An 18,082-nucleotide genomic window follows, 5' to 3' on the forward strand; every position below is an offset into this window, starting at 1 on the left:
CCTTCCTAGAGCTGGCCGTCCGGCCAAACTGAGCTATCGGGGGAGAAGAGCCTTGGTGAGAGAGGTAAAGAAGAACCCAAAGGTCACTGTGGCTGAGCTCCAGAGATGCAGTCGGGAGATGGGAGAAAGTTGTAGTAAGTCAACCATCACTGCAGCAATCCACCAGTCGGGGCTTTATGGCAGAGTGGCCCGACGGAAGCCTCTCCTCAGTGCAAGACACATGAAAGCCCGCATGGAGTTTGCTAAAAAACACCTGAAGGACTCCAAGATGGTGATAAATAAGATCCTCTGGTCTGATGAGACCAAGATAGAACTTTTTGGCCTTAATTCTAAGCGGTATGTGTGGAGAAAACCAGGCACTGCTCATCACCTGTCCAATACAGTCTCAACAGTGAAGCATGGTGGTGGCAGCATCATGCTGTGGGGGTGTTTTTCAGCTGCAGGGACAGGACGACTGGTTGCAATCGAGGGAAAGATGAATGCGGCCAAGTACAGGGATATCCTGGACGAAAACCTTTTCCAGAGTGCTCTGGACCTCAGACTGGGCCGAAGGTTTACCTTCCAACAAGACAATGACCCTAAGCACACCGCTAAAATAACGAAGGAGTGGCTTCACAACAACTCCGTGGCTGTTCTTGAATGGCCCAGCCAGAGCCCTGACTTAAACCCAATTGAGCATCTCTGGAGAGACCTGAAAATGGCTGTCCACCAACGTTTACCATCCAACCTGACAGAACTGGAGAGGATCTGCAAGGAGGAATGGCAGAGGATACCCAAATCCAGATGTGAAAAACTTGTTGCATCTTTCCCAAAACGACTCATGGCTGTATTAGATCAAAAGGGTGCTTCTACTAAATACTGAGCAAAGGGTCTGAATACTTATGACCATGTGATATTTCAGTTTTTCTTTTTTAATAAATTTGCAAAAATTTCTACATTTCTGTTTTTTTCTGTCAAGATGGGGTGCTGAGTGTACATTACTGAGAAATAAAATGAACTTTTTTGATTTTTGAAAAATGGCTGCAGTGAAACAAAGAGTGAAAAATTTAAAGGGGTCTGAATACTTTCCGTACCCACTGTATATTATTTCCTCTCATTAATAATCTCACAACCCCTCAGATTTGTCTTGTGACTATTTAGTGGGGCCTAATCCCCCAGGTTGGGAATCTCTGGACTAAACTGCCGAACTGTAAATAAAGTAGTTAAAGCTCCACCTTAACCAACAGTAAAATGCTACTTATGCATTGATTTATCTGTGCTAGCAATAAATAATGTCATATTTAATACTTTTTATATTTATTTTCTGCAGAACAAGTAGTTTTACTTTTGATACTTGCTTACTAGACTTAGCTTATTATTTTTTAAGTATAATGCAGGATTTCTGATGCAGGAATTTTATATTGATGTACTGGTGGATCTCAGCACTTCTTCCACCACCAGAAAAGAGAGTGGTATCGATCTATTAATCTAGAGCTCTCAGCAAGACAGCACATTTTTCTTTAATATTAACTATTTGGCCTCCTGTGCCTGGCTCCACCACTGCAGACAAACCCTGCAAAGAGTCCTGAATGTCAATCAAGTGGTCACATGCATAAAATAAAAAGAATCACATGCATCAAACACATTTTAGGGATATAATGAATCTTTATTTAGTAAAACCATAGCATTAAAATACTTTTACATAAGCAGAATCATTCCATCGATTTGATAAAAAGGGCGATAAAGATGCAACCTAACAGGGACACGGTTGAGGCCGACAGGACTACCACGATTACACTTCCTGCCATGTTCACCATAGCGCCAAGCCCCGCACCCACAATAATCTGAGCCAGCTGGACCATGCAGGTGAGTGCGGCACAGTCCACCCCGGTGCCTCGCTGACTTTCATTGCTTTCTTGCAGCTTCAGTTGTTCCTAGAAGCACAGTGGGAAGTGTGGGGGTGATAAGTGAGGGAGGGGGAAAAATGGGAGGAATATATCATGTCATCTATTTCTGTATTGCTCGAAATGTCCGTGGCAGAAAGCAATCAACAGTTTGGTAAAAAAGATACAGCTCTGGATAAAATAGTTTCTTTAGTATTGTCAGTTTTTCTATGACGCCTTAATGAGGTATTGATTGAGCAACAAAAGAAAATCAAAACTTGTTATTGAAGTGAAGTGTTTTCTACCAACAACTGATTTCTTAACCAGCGCCTATGGAAGGGATTGTCTGTTGTCAAATACAATGTTCTGAATGGGAATAATTTGGTTCAAAATTACAATCAAAATGTGACCACAGCAATATCAAAAATGACATTTTATCCACAGCCCCTAAACAGAAATTTGAAATCTTATTTTCTTCCAGATCTGTCCACTTCCCTGATATTAAAAGCAGCTTCTTAAACGGCAGTGAGTTGGCAGAGAGTTTTAAATACAAGCAACAGAAATTATTAAACAGGTAAACCCCCGCTGCAAACAATGCTATGTTCAAGAGCAGGCTCCAGTAGTATGGTGACTATACAGTATGTGGAAACAACTACATGTCCACAAGGGAACAAACTAGTCTTCAGACAAATGTAAACTGTAATCTGAATGTGTATTTGATTGCTTGACAGTCATCTGCTATTATCTGATACATATTATTTGTTTTACTGTTTTATTGTTTATTCTTAATTGTACCCACGACTTCCTGAAAACAGTGTTGACTCCTGACACTTATTTTATACAGTTGTTGTTTTTTGAATTGTAATAAAGTAAATTTAATTAAAGCATTGATAACACATGAAAGTCATTATAGTCTTCACGAGTCCTATTCAGCCTTTGCAAACAGTTAAATAATGTATTTTGTGTGACTGGAGGGAGCTTTTCAGGTTCAACTTCAAAAAGCCTTGTGGCAGGGAGGGAGGGCCTGGTGACAGCTGCATTATTTGAAGTGTAATGATTAAAATGATCTCTTTTGCTTAAATTTTTTGACCTTTCTTAGTACCCCAAACTTTATCAACTGAAATACTAAATGGAAGAATAATGGAGTACCCCTTAAAATTAAACCTTTCATTCATGCCTTTCAGATATTTTCATGTATCTCATCTCTAAAAGTACAAAAAGGGTTCGCTATCCCAAATTAATTCCTTTTATTCCGTGTTCATGTCAAAATTTAGCAGAGGGGGAAAATTATTTTAAAATTAAGGGCTACAACTAACCATTACTTTCAGTACTGATTCATCTGCACACAATTTTCTTGAGTAATCGATTAATCGCTTTGGCTCACATTTATGAACCAGAAAATGATTTATGAACCATTATTCAGGGACTAATTGTTGCGGCTTTGTTGGAAATTGTTTCAGAAATAATGGATGTCAAATTTACTGCATTTATGTAGCATTCACACACACACACACAAAAAACATGAAACGTGAACATGAAAGAAACATGTTAGCTGAGCACAGCGTTTTTCTTGCACTCAAATGCATCTCAACCCTTAAAAAAAATTTCTACTGCCAGCCCAGTACCTCTTCTTCACGCTGATACTCTGCTATTAGGTTGAATGGGATGGTGTAGAGCGTACTGGACATCACACCGAACACGCTGCAGAGGGTAAGTGTGGCGATGATGTTGGGGAAAAGGCCAATCAGGCTGGTGCCCATGCCGAACACAAAGTAGCCCATAAAGTATAATCCCTTCAGGCCGATGTATGGGAGAAGGATACGCTGCACATCTAAAAACACACAAACACACACGGAATGCACGGTTACAAAGATAAATTTTACTTAAGAATCAGGAAATACCAACGTGACGTGCTGATTCATGATAGATATGGGATTACATGACTTTTATGGTATTGCACATCTAAAAGATGTTATTATAAACATGTTGAAACACTCCACAGCATGCAGTAGTTTTGCTAGAGTTGACTGGGCATTTGATCCAACAGGCTTTCATTTAGTTTCAGAGCAGCAAAAAACATTGCTCAGCATTCAGACTATTGAGCAAATTTTACACACAGAGGCTGAACTTTGCTTTGAATATAGCACTTTATTCCCCTCTCTTTCACCATTGTTATTTTATGTGTCTGCAGCTATAGCAGAGCTTCTGTTTGATTTAAATGAACATCATAACCCACGCCCAGCATGCTTCTGGGCAAACATGTGTTTCATTTGTGCAGGGCCATCTAATGAATGGCTGCAGCACTCTACAGCCTGTAAGCCCAATGCAAAAGAGTAGGAAGCAGTAATTGCTGTCTGTTACCCTCCACAACCTCGCCAGGCTGCCATTCACGGGGAAGCTAATGATGTCAGTGCAGAATATGCCGATGTTAGTAGATGCTGGCTGCTATGATGAACGTACAAACAAAGACACAAATACTGTAATTACTCTCTCTTTGTTCTTGTCACTTGCACAGTTACTTACAGGAGTAGAGAGCAGAAGACACAGCGTTAATGCAAAGTCCCCAGCAGCCTATTTCAACTCCTCTCTCATATGTGCTGTAGGCTGTAGAGTTGTGCTCCGCGTAAGGATTTCCCTTGTATACAATCTGCAAAAGTGAAAAGAGAGAAATGTGAAATGTGAAGAACAGAGTGTCAAAATACATGGCACTATTTTAAGGAGAGAAATAGCAAAGCCAAAGGAGCAGAAAGGCTGAGGAGATCCAAACACACAGCTTCATTGATATAGATATTAAATGTTGGCCTCCCCATTTAATACATGCTTTTATCTTTTTCTTTCCCATAAAAAGAAGCAAATTCAAACTCAACAGGGAGCCACAGACTATACATTTGCTATCCCTGATAACAATGCCTGCAAATTTAGATGACATGTTTGTGCATCGGGTCTTGTGAAGCGTGACGGTTGAGTGTTGTGTCATGGTGTGATGTGCGTCCTTTGATCAGCATGCAAATCGTGAAACTGTAAAGCATTCATCATTATTACACATGTCACACACAATAACACATTGCTCCCTCCCCCGCCCTTACCCTCTGTCTGCCCCCACACAAACAGGGATTAATGAAGCATGAAATGAAAAACATATTGCAGCTTGTTATTCTTCACCTTTAATGTTATTGTTCCCACTTTGACACTTGGCGCTTTTGACATTGAGTCATATTTAGGGACGCAATTAAAAAATTGCTTCCATGATTAATTAATTAATTGATTATTTCTTTGAGAAACTTAAAATAGTGAAAAATACCCCAGTTAGTCAGAGCCCAAGGTGACATCTTATAATTGCAAATTTTAAGCAATAGTCTGTTTACATTTGAGAAGCTGCAAAAAGAGAATGTTCAACATTTGTGCTTTATATATGACTTAAATGATTAATGAATTATCAAAATAGTCTACGGTAAAATGCATGTTGTTGTGTGACTAATGGTTTTAGGACTAAACATATTAATTACACAACTTCATCTTAGGATTTTGCAAGAAAAAAAGAGTGTATGTTGTGAAGTGTACAATTCATGTACTAATAGGAAACACTCATCTGTACAATAAATATGAAGCTGTAGCCTGGAGATGGTTAGCTTAGCTTAGCATAAAGACTGGAAGCAGGGGGACAACTAGCCTGGCTCTGTCCAAATGTTTAAAATGCCTATGAACACATCTAAAGTTGGCAAACTAACAAGTTGTCCCAAGTTGCTTTGGCGTGGTTTTGGACAGAGCCAGATTAGCTGTTTACCCCATGTTTCCAGTATTTATGCTAAGCTAAGCCAACTGGCTGCAATTTCATATTTAACCGAGAGATGGTTGATACCACTCTAGTATCTGTCCAGCTACCACCAGCGGTCGTTTGCTACCTAGTTCCCCTCAGTTAGCTAGGACAAATCGAGAAGAAACTGTTATTCAAATATTTTGAATTTCTTTTTGAAACATGACTAAAAACAATTAAATAATTATCAAGAGTTAGAAGTGGTAGAAGTCAGTTTGAATCTGCCACACGTACAGGAAAATAAGCAGAGATTAGGAGCTATACACAGCACAGGAAAAGGCAGAAAGCAGTGATGGGTAATTAAAACCTTTTTAATGTACTTAGTTACAAATCGGTTAGGCTGTTAATGCTATAGCACTGATTGTTTCATCTTTTTAAGAAGCCCACACACAGACACACAAAAATCAATACCTGTCCCATGAAATCGGTAAAGAAGAGCATATTGCAGAGGAAAGCTGTCCATCCCAGTAGGTGACTGACACACAGGCAGCGGTAGTGGTTTGGCATGCTGATGATAGTTCTCATCAGCGAGCTGAATGTCATCCTCTTCTGGGCCTGCAGATACACACAAACATCACAGACATCAGTGCCAACAGCTCCATCACTGACAGGATTTTAAAAAATGTCTTTCACAGCACTCCTTGCTAGCCCACAGCTGAAGGCCATTCAAAAAACTCTGCTCATTAGAGACATGAGATGATGATAGATACAAGGGCAAACTTTGCTCTTCAAAACCATCAATTATATCATCCTGTAGACAATCTGAAAGCTATTTCAGCAAGATGATACAAAATCCTCCTTTTTTTCATCAAACAGATTTAGAAGTCAACTCATCTCAGTTGGTTTGAGGTCAGGAGTTTATGGAAACAAAAATAATTCATTAATACTCAATACAATAATATTAACCACACTCAATGCATAATGTGGGAAAAAGGTTATATTCATACTACTGTATATCATCTTCACAAGGTTATTTGAAAAGTTTCCTTTTATTTCTAATTTACACCAGACAATCAAGCAGTTCAGGCTGGTTTTGGTAAGGTTTTGAAAATACTTTTAAACAGGAAGCTCCCCTTACAGACAAACCAAAGTTAGTTATATTTGTTTAAATTCTCTTTACATCCCAACGGCAATCAATAAATCAAATGCACTGACACAAAAATAAAAACAATATGTTATGATTCAGCCCAAATTAAATGGTTGGTTGGATTACCTGCCGGTCTACCTGCCTACCTGTGTGCACTCTCAAACTTGGTACAGTCTGTTTTCCCTCTACTCTAAAGCCAGTTTGATGCTATCAATTTTTGGGGACAGTTAAAGCCAGAAGGAGGTAGGGGTGATCGTGAATGGTTGAAGATTTGATGATTCGATAGGAGGGGCCGGATTCAACCAATCTCACAGTTAAATCTTCACAGAGCCTTTATGAAACGAGGATCATACAATTTTGGCTATATGGAGGTGCTTAAAGTCTGATTTTACATAGAAGTACTGGTTTTCTCCCAATAAGTTAATATACAGCCTATTATGATATAAATATCAACATATAATGCTGTAAACAAACACGTGAAAAGAAATAAGCTTTTTTTATTGTAACATTTTAAAGTGCCTGAATATAAATATTATCGAAATTGCAATATGACCAGGTGCAATAGCCAAAACGCAGGAGTGGTGTCACAACATCCCACTATAAGTATTATATTTTTTTAGTAAAAATAAAATGTATAAATTACCATTCCTATTAATCCCATTCGTGACTCTTGATCGCAGTCGCAATATCTGTACAAATAATGTTTTTTTTGCATATGTTTCAGCCCTAGATACAAGTAGCCTGTTAATGCCAAGTTTTGTTTAGATGAAATGTTGTAAATTGTTTTAGTAACCTGAACTAGTTGTAACTGCTAATGCAATGCTTTTAATGTTTTTTAATGTTGGTGTTAAGCCCTAATTGCACTTTTGCCATGTCAGGCATATACTTCGTTGAGCTTTAAGCCCCAGTTGAACTTATGTTGTTTTAGTTTTCATTTGGGAAAATTAATTTGAAGGGAAACTCAGTGGTTAGCACTGTTTTCTCACAGCAGGGAGGTAATGGGTTTGTATCCACAAATAGAATAGATGAATGGAAGTATACTAAATGTGGGTTAGGTTGGTCAGTGTGTGAACCCTGAGGCTAGACCACATGGGAATCACTAGTAAATGGATGTTTTTCTCAATGGAGTCTGGTGTCTTTGAACTGAGCGATATAGCAACAGTTTCCGTATAATCAAAAAATATCTTACACATTAAAAAAGGTCTATCTGTGTAGGTATCCTTTCCATAATATTGTCAGACATTTACTGCAACAATCTGAGCCTGTCAGTGGCAAAAACAAACAAATTACACATTTAGGGGATGTAATTTGATGGTGTGCTATTTCCTTCAAGGATTAGGCTACGATGCAACATGCTCACTCAATACTGGACCAATATCAAAGATTGTTGTGCCCATTAGTCACATACACACAAAAACATGGGAAAATAGATAGAAAAATGCCCAAGTTAACCCTTGAGGCTACATTGCCTGTCAATATTCTCTTCATAATGGCTAAATTCTATAAATAAAGGTAGGTGATTTAGAAAATGAATGGATGACTAAACAAATCTGTATTATTATTTTACCATGTGTGTATTCTGTGTGTATTTTAGTCTTTTCAATGTTTTTTTGCTTTTATCTTGTATTGTTTTTGTATTATTGTTTTGGGGGTATTATTGTCTTTACACTTGTTAAAGCACTTTGTAACTTGTTTTTGAAAAGTGCTCTACAAATAAAGATTATTATTATTATATATATATATGCGCTAAAATAATTGCATCCTCAGAGACCATTTTTCCTGAACATCACATACCTCCTTGTTTGGCTGCTTGGCGCTGGAGGTCACCGAGTTGGCCTCTCCCAGAGCAGAGAAAGATCTAGGCCTGAGGTCTGGGATGCTTGCAGGAATCACAGGAGAGATGGGCTCTTTAGCCAATGCTCCATAACCATTGCTGTGGGAGCCCAGTAGGCGGAGGGCACTGGGAGGTGAGGGGTTAGAGGCGGATGACACCTTGTCCAAAGGTTGCTCTGGAATACTGAACAGATGTACGGCGAGGAAGATGCCCCACGTTAAGGCTGAAAAGAAGTAGATGACTTGGTACTCGGAGCCTAGCAGCTTGCCAATTGTAGAATGACCCCAGTCCATAGCTCCTACCAGGTAGCCGAACGCTCCGCCCAGACCTGGAATATACAGTGACAAAGATTAAAACACTACGTAGACGAAACAAGTGCAGTAGTTCATAATCAGTCAGAATAAGTGATTATGAGTACACAGCAAATAAAATCAGTGTGGATCTCCTTTTGAAAATGACAGTGTGTCCACTACTTTATGTACAGTACTGGACATACTGAACTACAAAAGAAACATGTCTTCCTCTTAATTCCGCTGGTACACACCTCTATAAAATAAGTATAAAAAATTTGTAAAGGAACAACAGAAATAATTATATTGCTGCACATTTAACTGCTGCACAATTAAGAAATGATCTCTGCCAAAATGGAGTAGAAATCAACATTAAATGATAAACACCACATTAGTATAAAAGACAAGATTCCCATGTATTATTATTATTATTATTATTAGATTAGCGAGACACAGCTAAATACAATATGAATAAAACTCTATATTCAAGCGCATCAGGAACTAGCCACTAACATGAAGGCTTACCAGCTGCACTCAGAAGGAACCTGAGTGCAGTCCTACAGGCACACAACATGTGCTTTAGTGTGGCATTATATGTCATTTCTCTCTGCTCTTGCTAGTTTTCACAACCCTTCCCTTTCACATTATTGCTACTGGAAACTTAAATGCTGAGGCCTGACAGCTTCCAGCAAGGCAAGAGACTGGCTGCTTCTCTAATAAGCACTTTGAAGAGACAAAGCTAAAAGAACACAGCTTGGACAGATGGACAGAAAACCCTCATTGCAGCCGTACCGCTTAATGTGTTGACTGCCTGTACAGAATATGAGTGAACAGCCTGCTTGTGATCATGTTTTTGTTTTGTTTCTTTCTTTAATATTGCCCTTAAAGGAGACATTCATACACTGTATGATACAAATGATTTTTGAATGGTTTTGTTGTTTTCCTTACGTGTGATCACATGCCAACATTGAGAGATACACATGTACAAGCTTTATGTGTCAGCCAGAGAAGATAAACAATCTTTTACAGTTGGTCACCTGAAATGGAGGCTGTTTTTCTACATTACACCAACTGGCAGGTAAAGTAATAACCACAACCAGGAGTTACACTTCACTTGTGGCTACATGACTGGAACATTGCTGTTGGGTGCTGCTTTGAACACTCTTATCTGACTGAAGATCCTTGCACCTTTTCTTTCTGTGTCATTAATGTCAGCTTTAGTGTGTACCTTTCTGCCCCTGCAATAACTCAATAACTCTAACTTTTTATTGCAGCACAGTGCAACAGAGCAAAACAGAGATATTATGTGGCTCACTGTGGACTATATAAAAAATAGGCACAGATTGAAAACAAGTGGGAGAGAGATTTTAATAACAGAAACAGGGTACAATTTGATGTAAATAGGCTATCAGGTAATGATTATACTTAAGTGGTTTCACATTACAACATCAAAAATCGTTTTCTGCACGGCTAAATGAGCTCGAGAGGGAGGCCCGAGTAGTTCATATACATTAAATGAAATAACTATTATAAATATTACATCTTTATTGTGAACAAGGATGTGATCAGGCTAAATGAGCTAAATACTAACATCAGCATCCTAACATGCTCACAATAATAATTAATCATTTAGCTGACACAACTTTTAGCAGCAATTGCTATATATGCCAGAGGTCGCATGCCTCTGGAATAACTAGGAGTTAAGTCTTGCTGAGAGACACATTCAATCGAGCCCAGGTCTCCCACACCAGAGGCATGTGAGTTATTCCCTCCGTCATCACCACCCACATTGACAATGCTAACATGCAGATGTTTAGCGGGATTAAAGGTGTTAACCAAGTTCACCATCTTTCTATAAGAAATGAGCAAATTGCTTTGCAAAGCTTTGTGGGATTCCATGTGACTGAGCAGCAATACGAGAAAAGGAAGGGGTTGAAATGACGGTGAAATTTGCCTGCCTGCTACACAGTAGTACACAGTACACAGACGAAAAACAGACTAGAATAAGGCAACACAGTAGACCAGTAAGTTTATTTGTTACTTGCTTTTAAGGCATGTCTTTGAAGGAGGGGATCATTATTATTGTACTCTCTGTGATCCCTGGATTACAGAAACAAACAAAAACTGAAGTGCAACTTGCCACCACCTCATGTAAATTCGAGGAGAAAGAGCAGGTTGCTTATTTAGACAATATTTGCTAATGTGCAGGCTACTCGCTAGCTTGCGATCCAAAGCATGCCCAGAGCGATGAGCAAAAAGTGGTGGAGGCGATGTTGCACAATTTGTTCGCTTCAAGAGGGTCTTCCCTGTAAATCAGTAGTTTTTAGCAGTGAGGTTCTTCTCACTAGGGACAAAGAGCACTATTGGGAGCTCAGATCTGATACACAGTATATTACTTCCTCATTGAAAGCTACTGAGATCCAGCTGGTGAGCTATTAACATAAACACTGCTTGTAGAGTGAACCAGCAATCAACTGAACTTACTACTGAAGTGAAGCCAAACTTTGCAGTAGTGGGCTACGGTGATGCGTTCACTTACTGATGTGTATACTGAAGTGCATTTGAACGGTGATGTGACCGCTTAGCTTAGATTAAAAGTGAGCGAAATACATAGTCAGTGACTAGGAATCTTTGAACTGAATTGAACTCAATGATTCAAATGAGCAAAGTGATTAGACATTGTCACCTATAATTTTGTGTTAGTTATCTCTTAACACAAAGTACAGCTGAGGTTGATGGGAATGTCATTAGATTACAGGCATTTGGTCCTAAACCAAAATATATCACTTTTCATTTGTCTAAGACTTGTAAATAAATTTACAAGATCTGGCAGACATTGAGATGTTTCACTGGATTAGTGAAATCTTTGACCTGCTGGTGGTGCAAGAGAAAAAGTCATCACCAAAGTCATTATGATTCATCCTATGGGGACAACCCATTTAGTAGTTGATAAGATATTTTGGTCTGGACCAAAGTGTTGGAGTGATCGATTGAGCAACCAACAAAACAACATTGTTCCATCGCTTGCTTTACCTGTTGCTGTAGAAAAATACTTAATAACTCACTAGTTATGTGGTGTGGTAAAAAACAAAACAAAAAAACACTCTCTAGTTATGTGGTCTGGTAAAAAAAACAAAACAACAACTAATGAAAGATCTGTTGTCTGTCCAGAAGAAAATTGAGCTGTGAAAGAAAGACAGGGAGAAAATGCGTGTACTGATAAAAGCATTTCACAAGTATGTGATTAGAAAGAGCTCACACAAAAAGGTACATGAAACACAACAATTTTTGCTCCCTCCTCCTCAAACCTCACATACCAGCGGTGACAGGGGCGTAGAAGGAGTCATGTGCCAGGCATCTGTCTCTCTCAGCCCAGACCCATGACTGCAGCACATGACTAGCTCAGGGCTGGATTACTGCCTGACTAGCATGCACAGCTGAGTGCACCACTGACGCTCACACCGAAAACATCATCTTGCCCCCCAAGCAGTATATTCGCTTGATCTGCCTGTTTATATATTTTTAAACATTTATTTAAAGACTCAGCTGAAAAACATTTTGTAAGATTAAGATTATGTTTTTGGGGTTTAGGGATTTGAAGTAATTAAATACTCTAAATATGGTGTATCCGTCATGTATTCTGTATAAGGTAATAAAGCATGCAATATCCAACCTACGTATTGTTAACTCATCCAAAGTAAAGAGGTAGTATGAAGTGTTCATATATCATAATGTGACTGATTTGGCCTCTGTGTAAATCTGAAGGAGGTTTAACTTCAATGAAATCAAAAAAAAGTTCTCCTATCACTTAATAGAAGAGTCCAATATTGTTTTCACTGCAGCCATATACAGTAGAACTGTTAGAAAGTCCGGAAGATTTGTTTTTTTTTAAACAGTATCTTGGACCACTGGATTGCAAAGTGGTCTGTGCTTTGAATATAGCATAAGGTTTCAGAGGATCTAGAGTTCAGAAACCTGACTCACATTGTCCATAAATGGCCATCCTGCCAAAGAACAAGAACAAGGTGCGCAACTGCAGACCTAGGCTACATTTAGGACTCTCGACTCTCCCTTCAGAAAACATCAGGAAATACAGTTTAATGGGAAATCTCAACTCCAGATGACATAAGTCTAGGTCCATCGTGTCCTCTGAGAACCTCACATTTCTTTTCAGGAACACACAATTTAAAGTTTTGGTAAGGCAACAAAACACTCAGACCTGAAACAAGCAGCTTGAGTTCAAAAACAAATTCCACAGAATAAAAGGAGTGTAAGAGTGAGCCAAAATTACTCTGTAATTCCCTGAGAGACTTATTATTAAAAGGAAGCATTTTGTTATCCTAAGCTGATAACACAAAGAGATTTTTTCACATGGGGACATTGTACTGGCAAGAATTCAATGAACGAGTTGTGTGAAACAACTCTCTAAAGATTTGTGTGTTTGCTCATTTATGAGAAAACATATGTTTTATTTATGTTTTTCTAATTTCAATCTGGTTATATTTGACCTAATATGCTTTGGCTAACACTCAGGGTCAAAACTGTGTAATGCTAATTAATTCAAAGCAAATCCATCGAGATGCACATTGGGAGCAGCCATCAAGGAAATATATCTGACACAAATAAGCATAAAATAAACAAAAGGGCAGTGAGTATTAAAGTACAATAACAGTGCATGTGTGCATTACACACCTGTGAGTAGAGCATGGTAGTGCAGACCTCTTTCCTTGTCTCGATGTGAACACACATCAAACAGGTAGGCCTTAATGGGACCGTCGATGAAGTCTGCAGCGAAGTCAAACAGCACAACTCCGAGCATCACCACCACTATGGCCCATATACTCCTCAAAGACCTGTCTCTGACTAGTGCTGCAAAACAGAACAAAGCATCTCATCACTATTCAAGTGCTGCAGCCAATCATGTCAAAAACAATATTAAGATATCTCAACATTAATACATTATTTTTAGGGACCTTGAAGTGTCAAATTTGCAAATTTAATTTGGCAAGGAGAGAGTCGCATTACAGGAAAAAGCCTCCCAGAGGAACAGCACACCGCTTGAAGACAATAAGAAACTTTTTTTCTCAAGCAAACCAATTATGTCTGACAGGTAACAATTATTTTCTAAAGTCTTGTTCTGTGTTTTCTTGAAAAGGGATGAAGGACATTATAAAGGCATTTTTTATGGTTTATGTAAGAAGTGTGTTTGGAATGGCAACAAAAATATGACAGCCAGATAAAAACGTTAAAATACTGTAGATGTACTGTAGCAGAGAGAAATTTCTTGGAGTTACATTAACAGAACATTGCACGTCTCTGTCACTTTGCACTCAGTTTTACATGGAGTCTGGATTTATTTTTCTCTAGCTGTTAAACAAAAAGAAAAATACTATGTAGAATCTCAAGCGCAATTCTTGGCACAGTCAACGTGAAGCTATTCATCTTTAATGTTAGGCTGAGGGCGGTTACAACAATGCAAACATTATGTCACACGATTCCCGTGGCACTGACTACATGGAAACACAGAAAGGTAATCAGCTTATCCAGCGTACCTCAGAAGAAAGAAATACTGATGATGATTACAGTAAAGCCCAGAACCTTTTCAATAGGAGCTTAACCAACAACCATTTCAACAATATTTCAAACAAGCTGAATTTTACTTTCTTTTGATCTTAGCCCCAGATTTGAAATGACGGCCCTGCACAAACCACAGCTGGTAAAAATACACATTGTGCTGCCCTTTCTCTTGTATGATGCAAGGCATCATTTTGTGTCAAGGGCTCAGATTTGGGGTGTGACGAGACACTTTAAGCTCATGAATGGTGACGATGCACAATACTGGGTTTACGAGAAGAAGACGAAAATGTTTTAACACTACTATTTTGAAGAAATATTCTGTGATGAAATATATGAGCTGGGGGTCCGGGGGTCCGGGGGTCCTCCCCCAGAAATTTTTGAGCATTTAATACTTAATTTCTTGCATTCTGGAAAAATCTTCCTCATCAAGTGATGGTAGAAATGTCTTTTTATAAAAAGTAAACACAAAATTCAGGTGGCAGGAGACATTTCAAAATATAATGCAATATACTGCAGCAATCAGTAGCTTTTTTTTTTTAAGCTTAAATTACTTTTTTTGGAAAAAGCGTTTGTTTCTTCTATATTTACATTTCATTTCATGTTTTCTTATTGTGCAAATAAACCTTTCTCAAAGCATTTTAATTTGTTATTCAACATTTCTTGTTGCAAGCTATTTTACTGAACATTTTTAACAAATGCTTTCAAAAAGTGTCAGGTACAAGATCAGCATCCATCAATCAGCCATCATTTCAGAAGGTGGTGGGGACATGTCCACAGCGTCCCCAGTGTAAATGACATCTATGATTGTATGGTTTCATTATGAAATAGATCACTCAGCCCAGTGTACTAATCATTTCCTCAAACGTTCCAGGATCACTGTGTTTTGGAAATTTGCTGAAGTATGCACAGATATGTAGCAGACTGATAAAAATATGTCGTTGTAGTATTTGTTGTCCTGTACAATGATTACACTGGTTATCTTTCGATCAAAAGACACAATTGAGGTATTGAGGATGACGTATTTCAAGCCCCATGATAAAATGTTTCAAGGGCGAAATGGGAAATTATCAGTGAACATACTTGTAATCTCACACTGATCTTATCTCAACGTATCTCTTTATATAAAAATAAAGGCCACACATTCTTTTGCGCGAGATCTTCTCGTGACGCTGCCTAGAGCCCAGTGGCTTCTCATGAAAGAATTTTCTCAGTCATGCCCCATCACCTGTCTGTGCCAGTGGGCATCGGGACCATCCTACCTAGTCACACATTTAACTTCAGTTAAAGTGTGAGCAAGAGCCTCTCAAGTTTTTTCTTGATCGATGTGTCACTTGTTTTCCTGAAATCTGAGTGAGCAGATACTGACAGTTTGGAGACATAACATAAAACTTCATATGTTTGCCTTGCCTGTGTGAGTTTTACAAGATCACAGTTATTCTTCTGTATATTTCCAAGCGTGAGCTTACATTAAAATGAGAACACAGTGATGTCAGATTTCAGCATTATCTTCTACAATATTTTTGTTTCGCAGAAATGTTAATAACTGATTATTCATTCTCTCTTAGCAGAGTCTGAGCAGAGTCAGCCCCATAAACAAGAACTCTGTCTGATATGACAAGACTAAATATACATCTGTACCTCCCCCTCTCACCATCTGTTTCTTGAAGTCTATCTTTCACTTCCTCCCTTTCTCAAATTCTCCTTCCTAACCCTCACCTGAGATGACAGCATCTCCGTTCAGGAACAAGGTGAGACCCAGCAGCATGAGGATGCCGAGAGAGAGGATGTAAGGCCTCCGCCGGCCCCACGGCGAGTGGCAGTAGTCGCTGGCCGAGCCGATGATGGGCTGGAGCAGGAAGCCCAGGATGGGGCTGATCAGCCACACCAAGCTGTACAGGCTCCTTGGCAGGCCTACACTCAGAAGCACCGGTGTGACGAACGCTGCCTCCACGGCGTAGCAGAATTCCCTTCCAAACATGACCATGCCATGGAGGATAAGTCGACCCTGAGAACGCCTGGGGGGCTCCACGGCTCCGAACACAGCACTCTCCCCACTGTCTATGTAGTCCTCTTTTGCGCCAGTGTAGTCTGTTGAGTACTGGAGCAAAGAAGTGCTGATGTGTTTCCCAGGTTCTGAGAGCCGGCAAGGTTGGGGCCTCATAGACTGGTCCTCTGATAAAAGAGTCATGACTGGGAGAGGGAAAGAGGGGTAGAAGGAGAAAGGAAGAGGGACAATGACAAGGGAGTAAAGAGGAGATTTAGGGGAAAAAAGGCAAAAACAGAGAGTATGGTAATGTTTCCCTCTCAGTCCACCAGATGATGGTCAAATGGCCAACCGCCCAATCCTTGCATTGGTGCTCAACTTGAGCTAATCCTCCTCTCTACTGCATAGTTGAGCAATGAGTCCAAGATCCAAACAGCTTTACTTTACATGTGAAGGTCTGCCTTTTCGTCTGAGCAGAGCGAAGTGGAAACTCAGTGAATGCAGAGGGAGAGGGGAGGAGAGAAAGAAGTGGGTGTATTTAAGAGAGTACTGAATTTGTCTTCACCTTCTTCAGCTTTCAAAGAACTGTAGTAAAGGCAAAGCATGTGAGGAACTACAACCATGTGAGTGAGTGTGTGTGATGTGTGTGGTAACAATTCAGTCACTAACTATTAGCCAGTAGTACAGTATTTATTTCTTGGTGATTAGTTGCTCTTCTTTCAGGAGGGAGGCGGCTGCCACCAGACTTGATATGTTTAAAAGCTTATTTATATTTTTATTTTTATATTTATTTATTTATTGAATTACTGTATGTTTTATGATTACATTACCATACAGAAGTAGTAATAAATATTTAAATTTAGTAGTATTAGTAGTATTGATTTTGCTTTATTTTGTTTAATTTCCTAGCATCTTCCTATAATGAATCCCACAGTTCTTATCTGCTTTTCCATTTGCAGTTTCTGTTTCATCCTTAATTTAATTTGTATTTTGGTGCACACATTCATGTTCCCTTCAGGATAAATTCAATAACTTTGGTGATCACCTGACGTTTTATCTAGATTAACATTAGGTCAAAAATTTACATTTCTTTAAAACTTCAGTTCATGACTAAATACCTGCGAAACTAATGACATTCCAATCAGCCTCAGCAGTACTTTATGTTTACTGCTAATTTGCAAACATTAGCGGGGTTATATGCTAACATCAACATGCAAGCATTATCATTGTGAGCATGTTAGCATGCTGGGATTAGCACGTAGCTCAAAGCATCGCAGTGCCCAAGTTGAGCCTCACAGAGCTGCTAGCATGGCTGTAAACTCAGTGTTGTTTAAAAGGTTTTGAAAACAAACAATTTACTTTTTTTTTTTTTTTTTACTGAAAATTATGCAGATGGCCTACTCTCCAAGGCGCCATAATTAAAAACTTGGTGTGAAATGGAAAAGTGACTTGTGAAAAGCAAAATTAAAGACTAAAATTTAAATTTAGTAGAGATTTACTTAAGAGTCTTAAGTTTACGAAGTCTTGAGTGATATATGGTAGAAATTATAAAATGGTATTTTATAATGTGTAAATACTTTTTCTTCCTTCTCATGTGGTTTGTAAAAAGGAAACTCATGCATGGATCTGATTTT

The 18,082-nt window shown here is 38.9% G+C and overlaps 1 protein-coding gene across 1 annotated transcript; it reads right to left on the minus strand.

Annotated features, from left to right (window-relative positions):
- Nucleotides 1-1,624: 1,624 nt before the first annotated feature.
- On the minus strand, nt 1,625-16,787 carry LOC119900136 (membrane-associated transporter protein-like). Its single transcript, XM_038714895.1, has 7 exons — nt 16,181-16,787; nt 13,580-13,756; nt 8,558-8,925; nt 6,088-6,231; nt 4,386-4,509; nt 3,488-3,693; nt 1,625-1,913 (listed from the first exon to the last, which is right to left on the minus strand). The coding sequence occupies exons 1-7, from the start codon at nt 16,650-16,652 to the stop codon at nt 1,692-1,694; spliced, it is 1,713 nt and encodes a 570-aa protein (XP_038570823.1). The 5' UTR covers nt 16,653-16,787; the 3' UTR covers nt 1,625-1,691.
- Between the last annotated feature and the right edge of the window lie 1,295 nt (nt 16,788-18,082).

Source organism: Micropterus salmoides, unplaced genomic scaffold, assembly GCF_014851395.1.
Source record: "Micropterus salmoides isolate LMB-PRFRI ecotype aquatic unplaced genomic scaffold, ASM1485139v1 Ms_hic_scaffold_1267, whole genome shotgun sequence".
Taxonomy (NCBI): domain Eukaryota; kingdom Metazoa; phylum Chordata; class Actinopteri; order Centrarchiformes; family Centrarchidae; genus Micropterus; species Micropterus salmoides.

Excerpts from the sequence above, each read along its gene's own strand:
- LOC119900136 (XM_038714895.1), bottom strand. The coding sequence starts at position 16,652 with ATGACTCTTTTATCAGAGGACCAGTCTATGAGGCCCCAACCTTGCCGG. Across the intron at positions 13,757-16,180 it reads CGGAGATGCTGTCATCTCAG|CACTAGTCAGAGACAGGTCT; the intron begins GTGAGGGTTAGG and ends TCTGTTTTGCAG. Across the intron at positions 8,926-13,579 it reads CTACCATGCTCTACTCACAG|GTCTGGGCGGAGCGTTCGGC; the intron begins GTGTGTAATGCA and ends TGTATATTCCAG.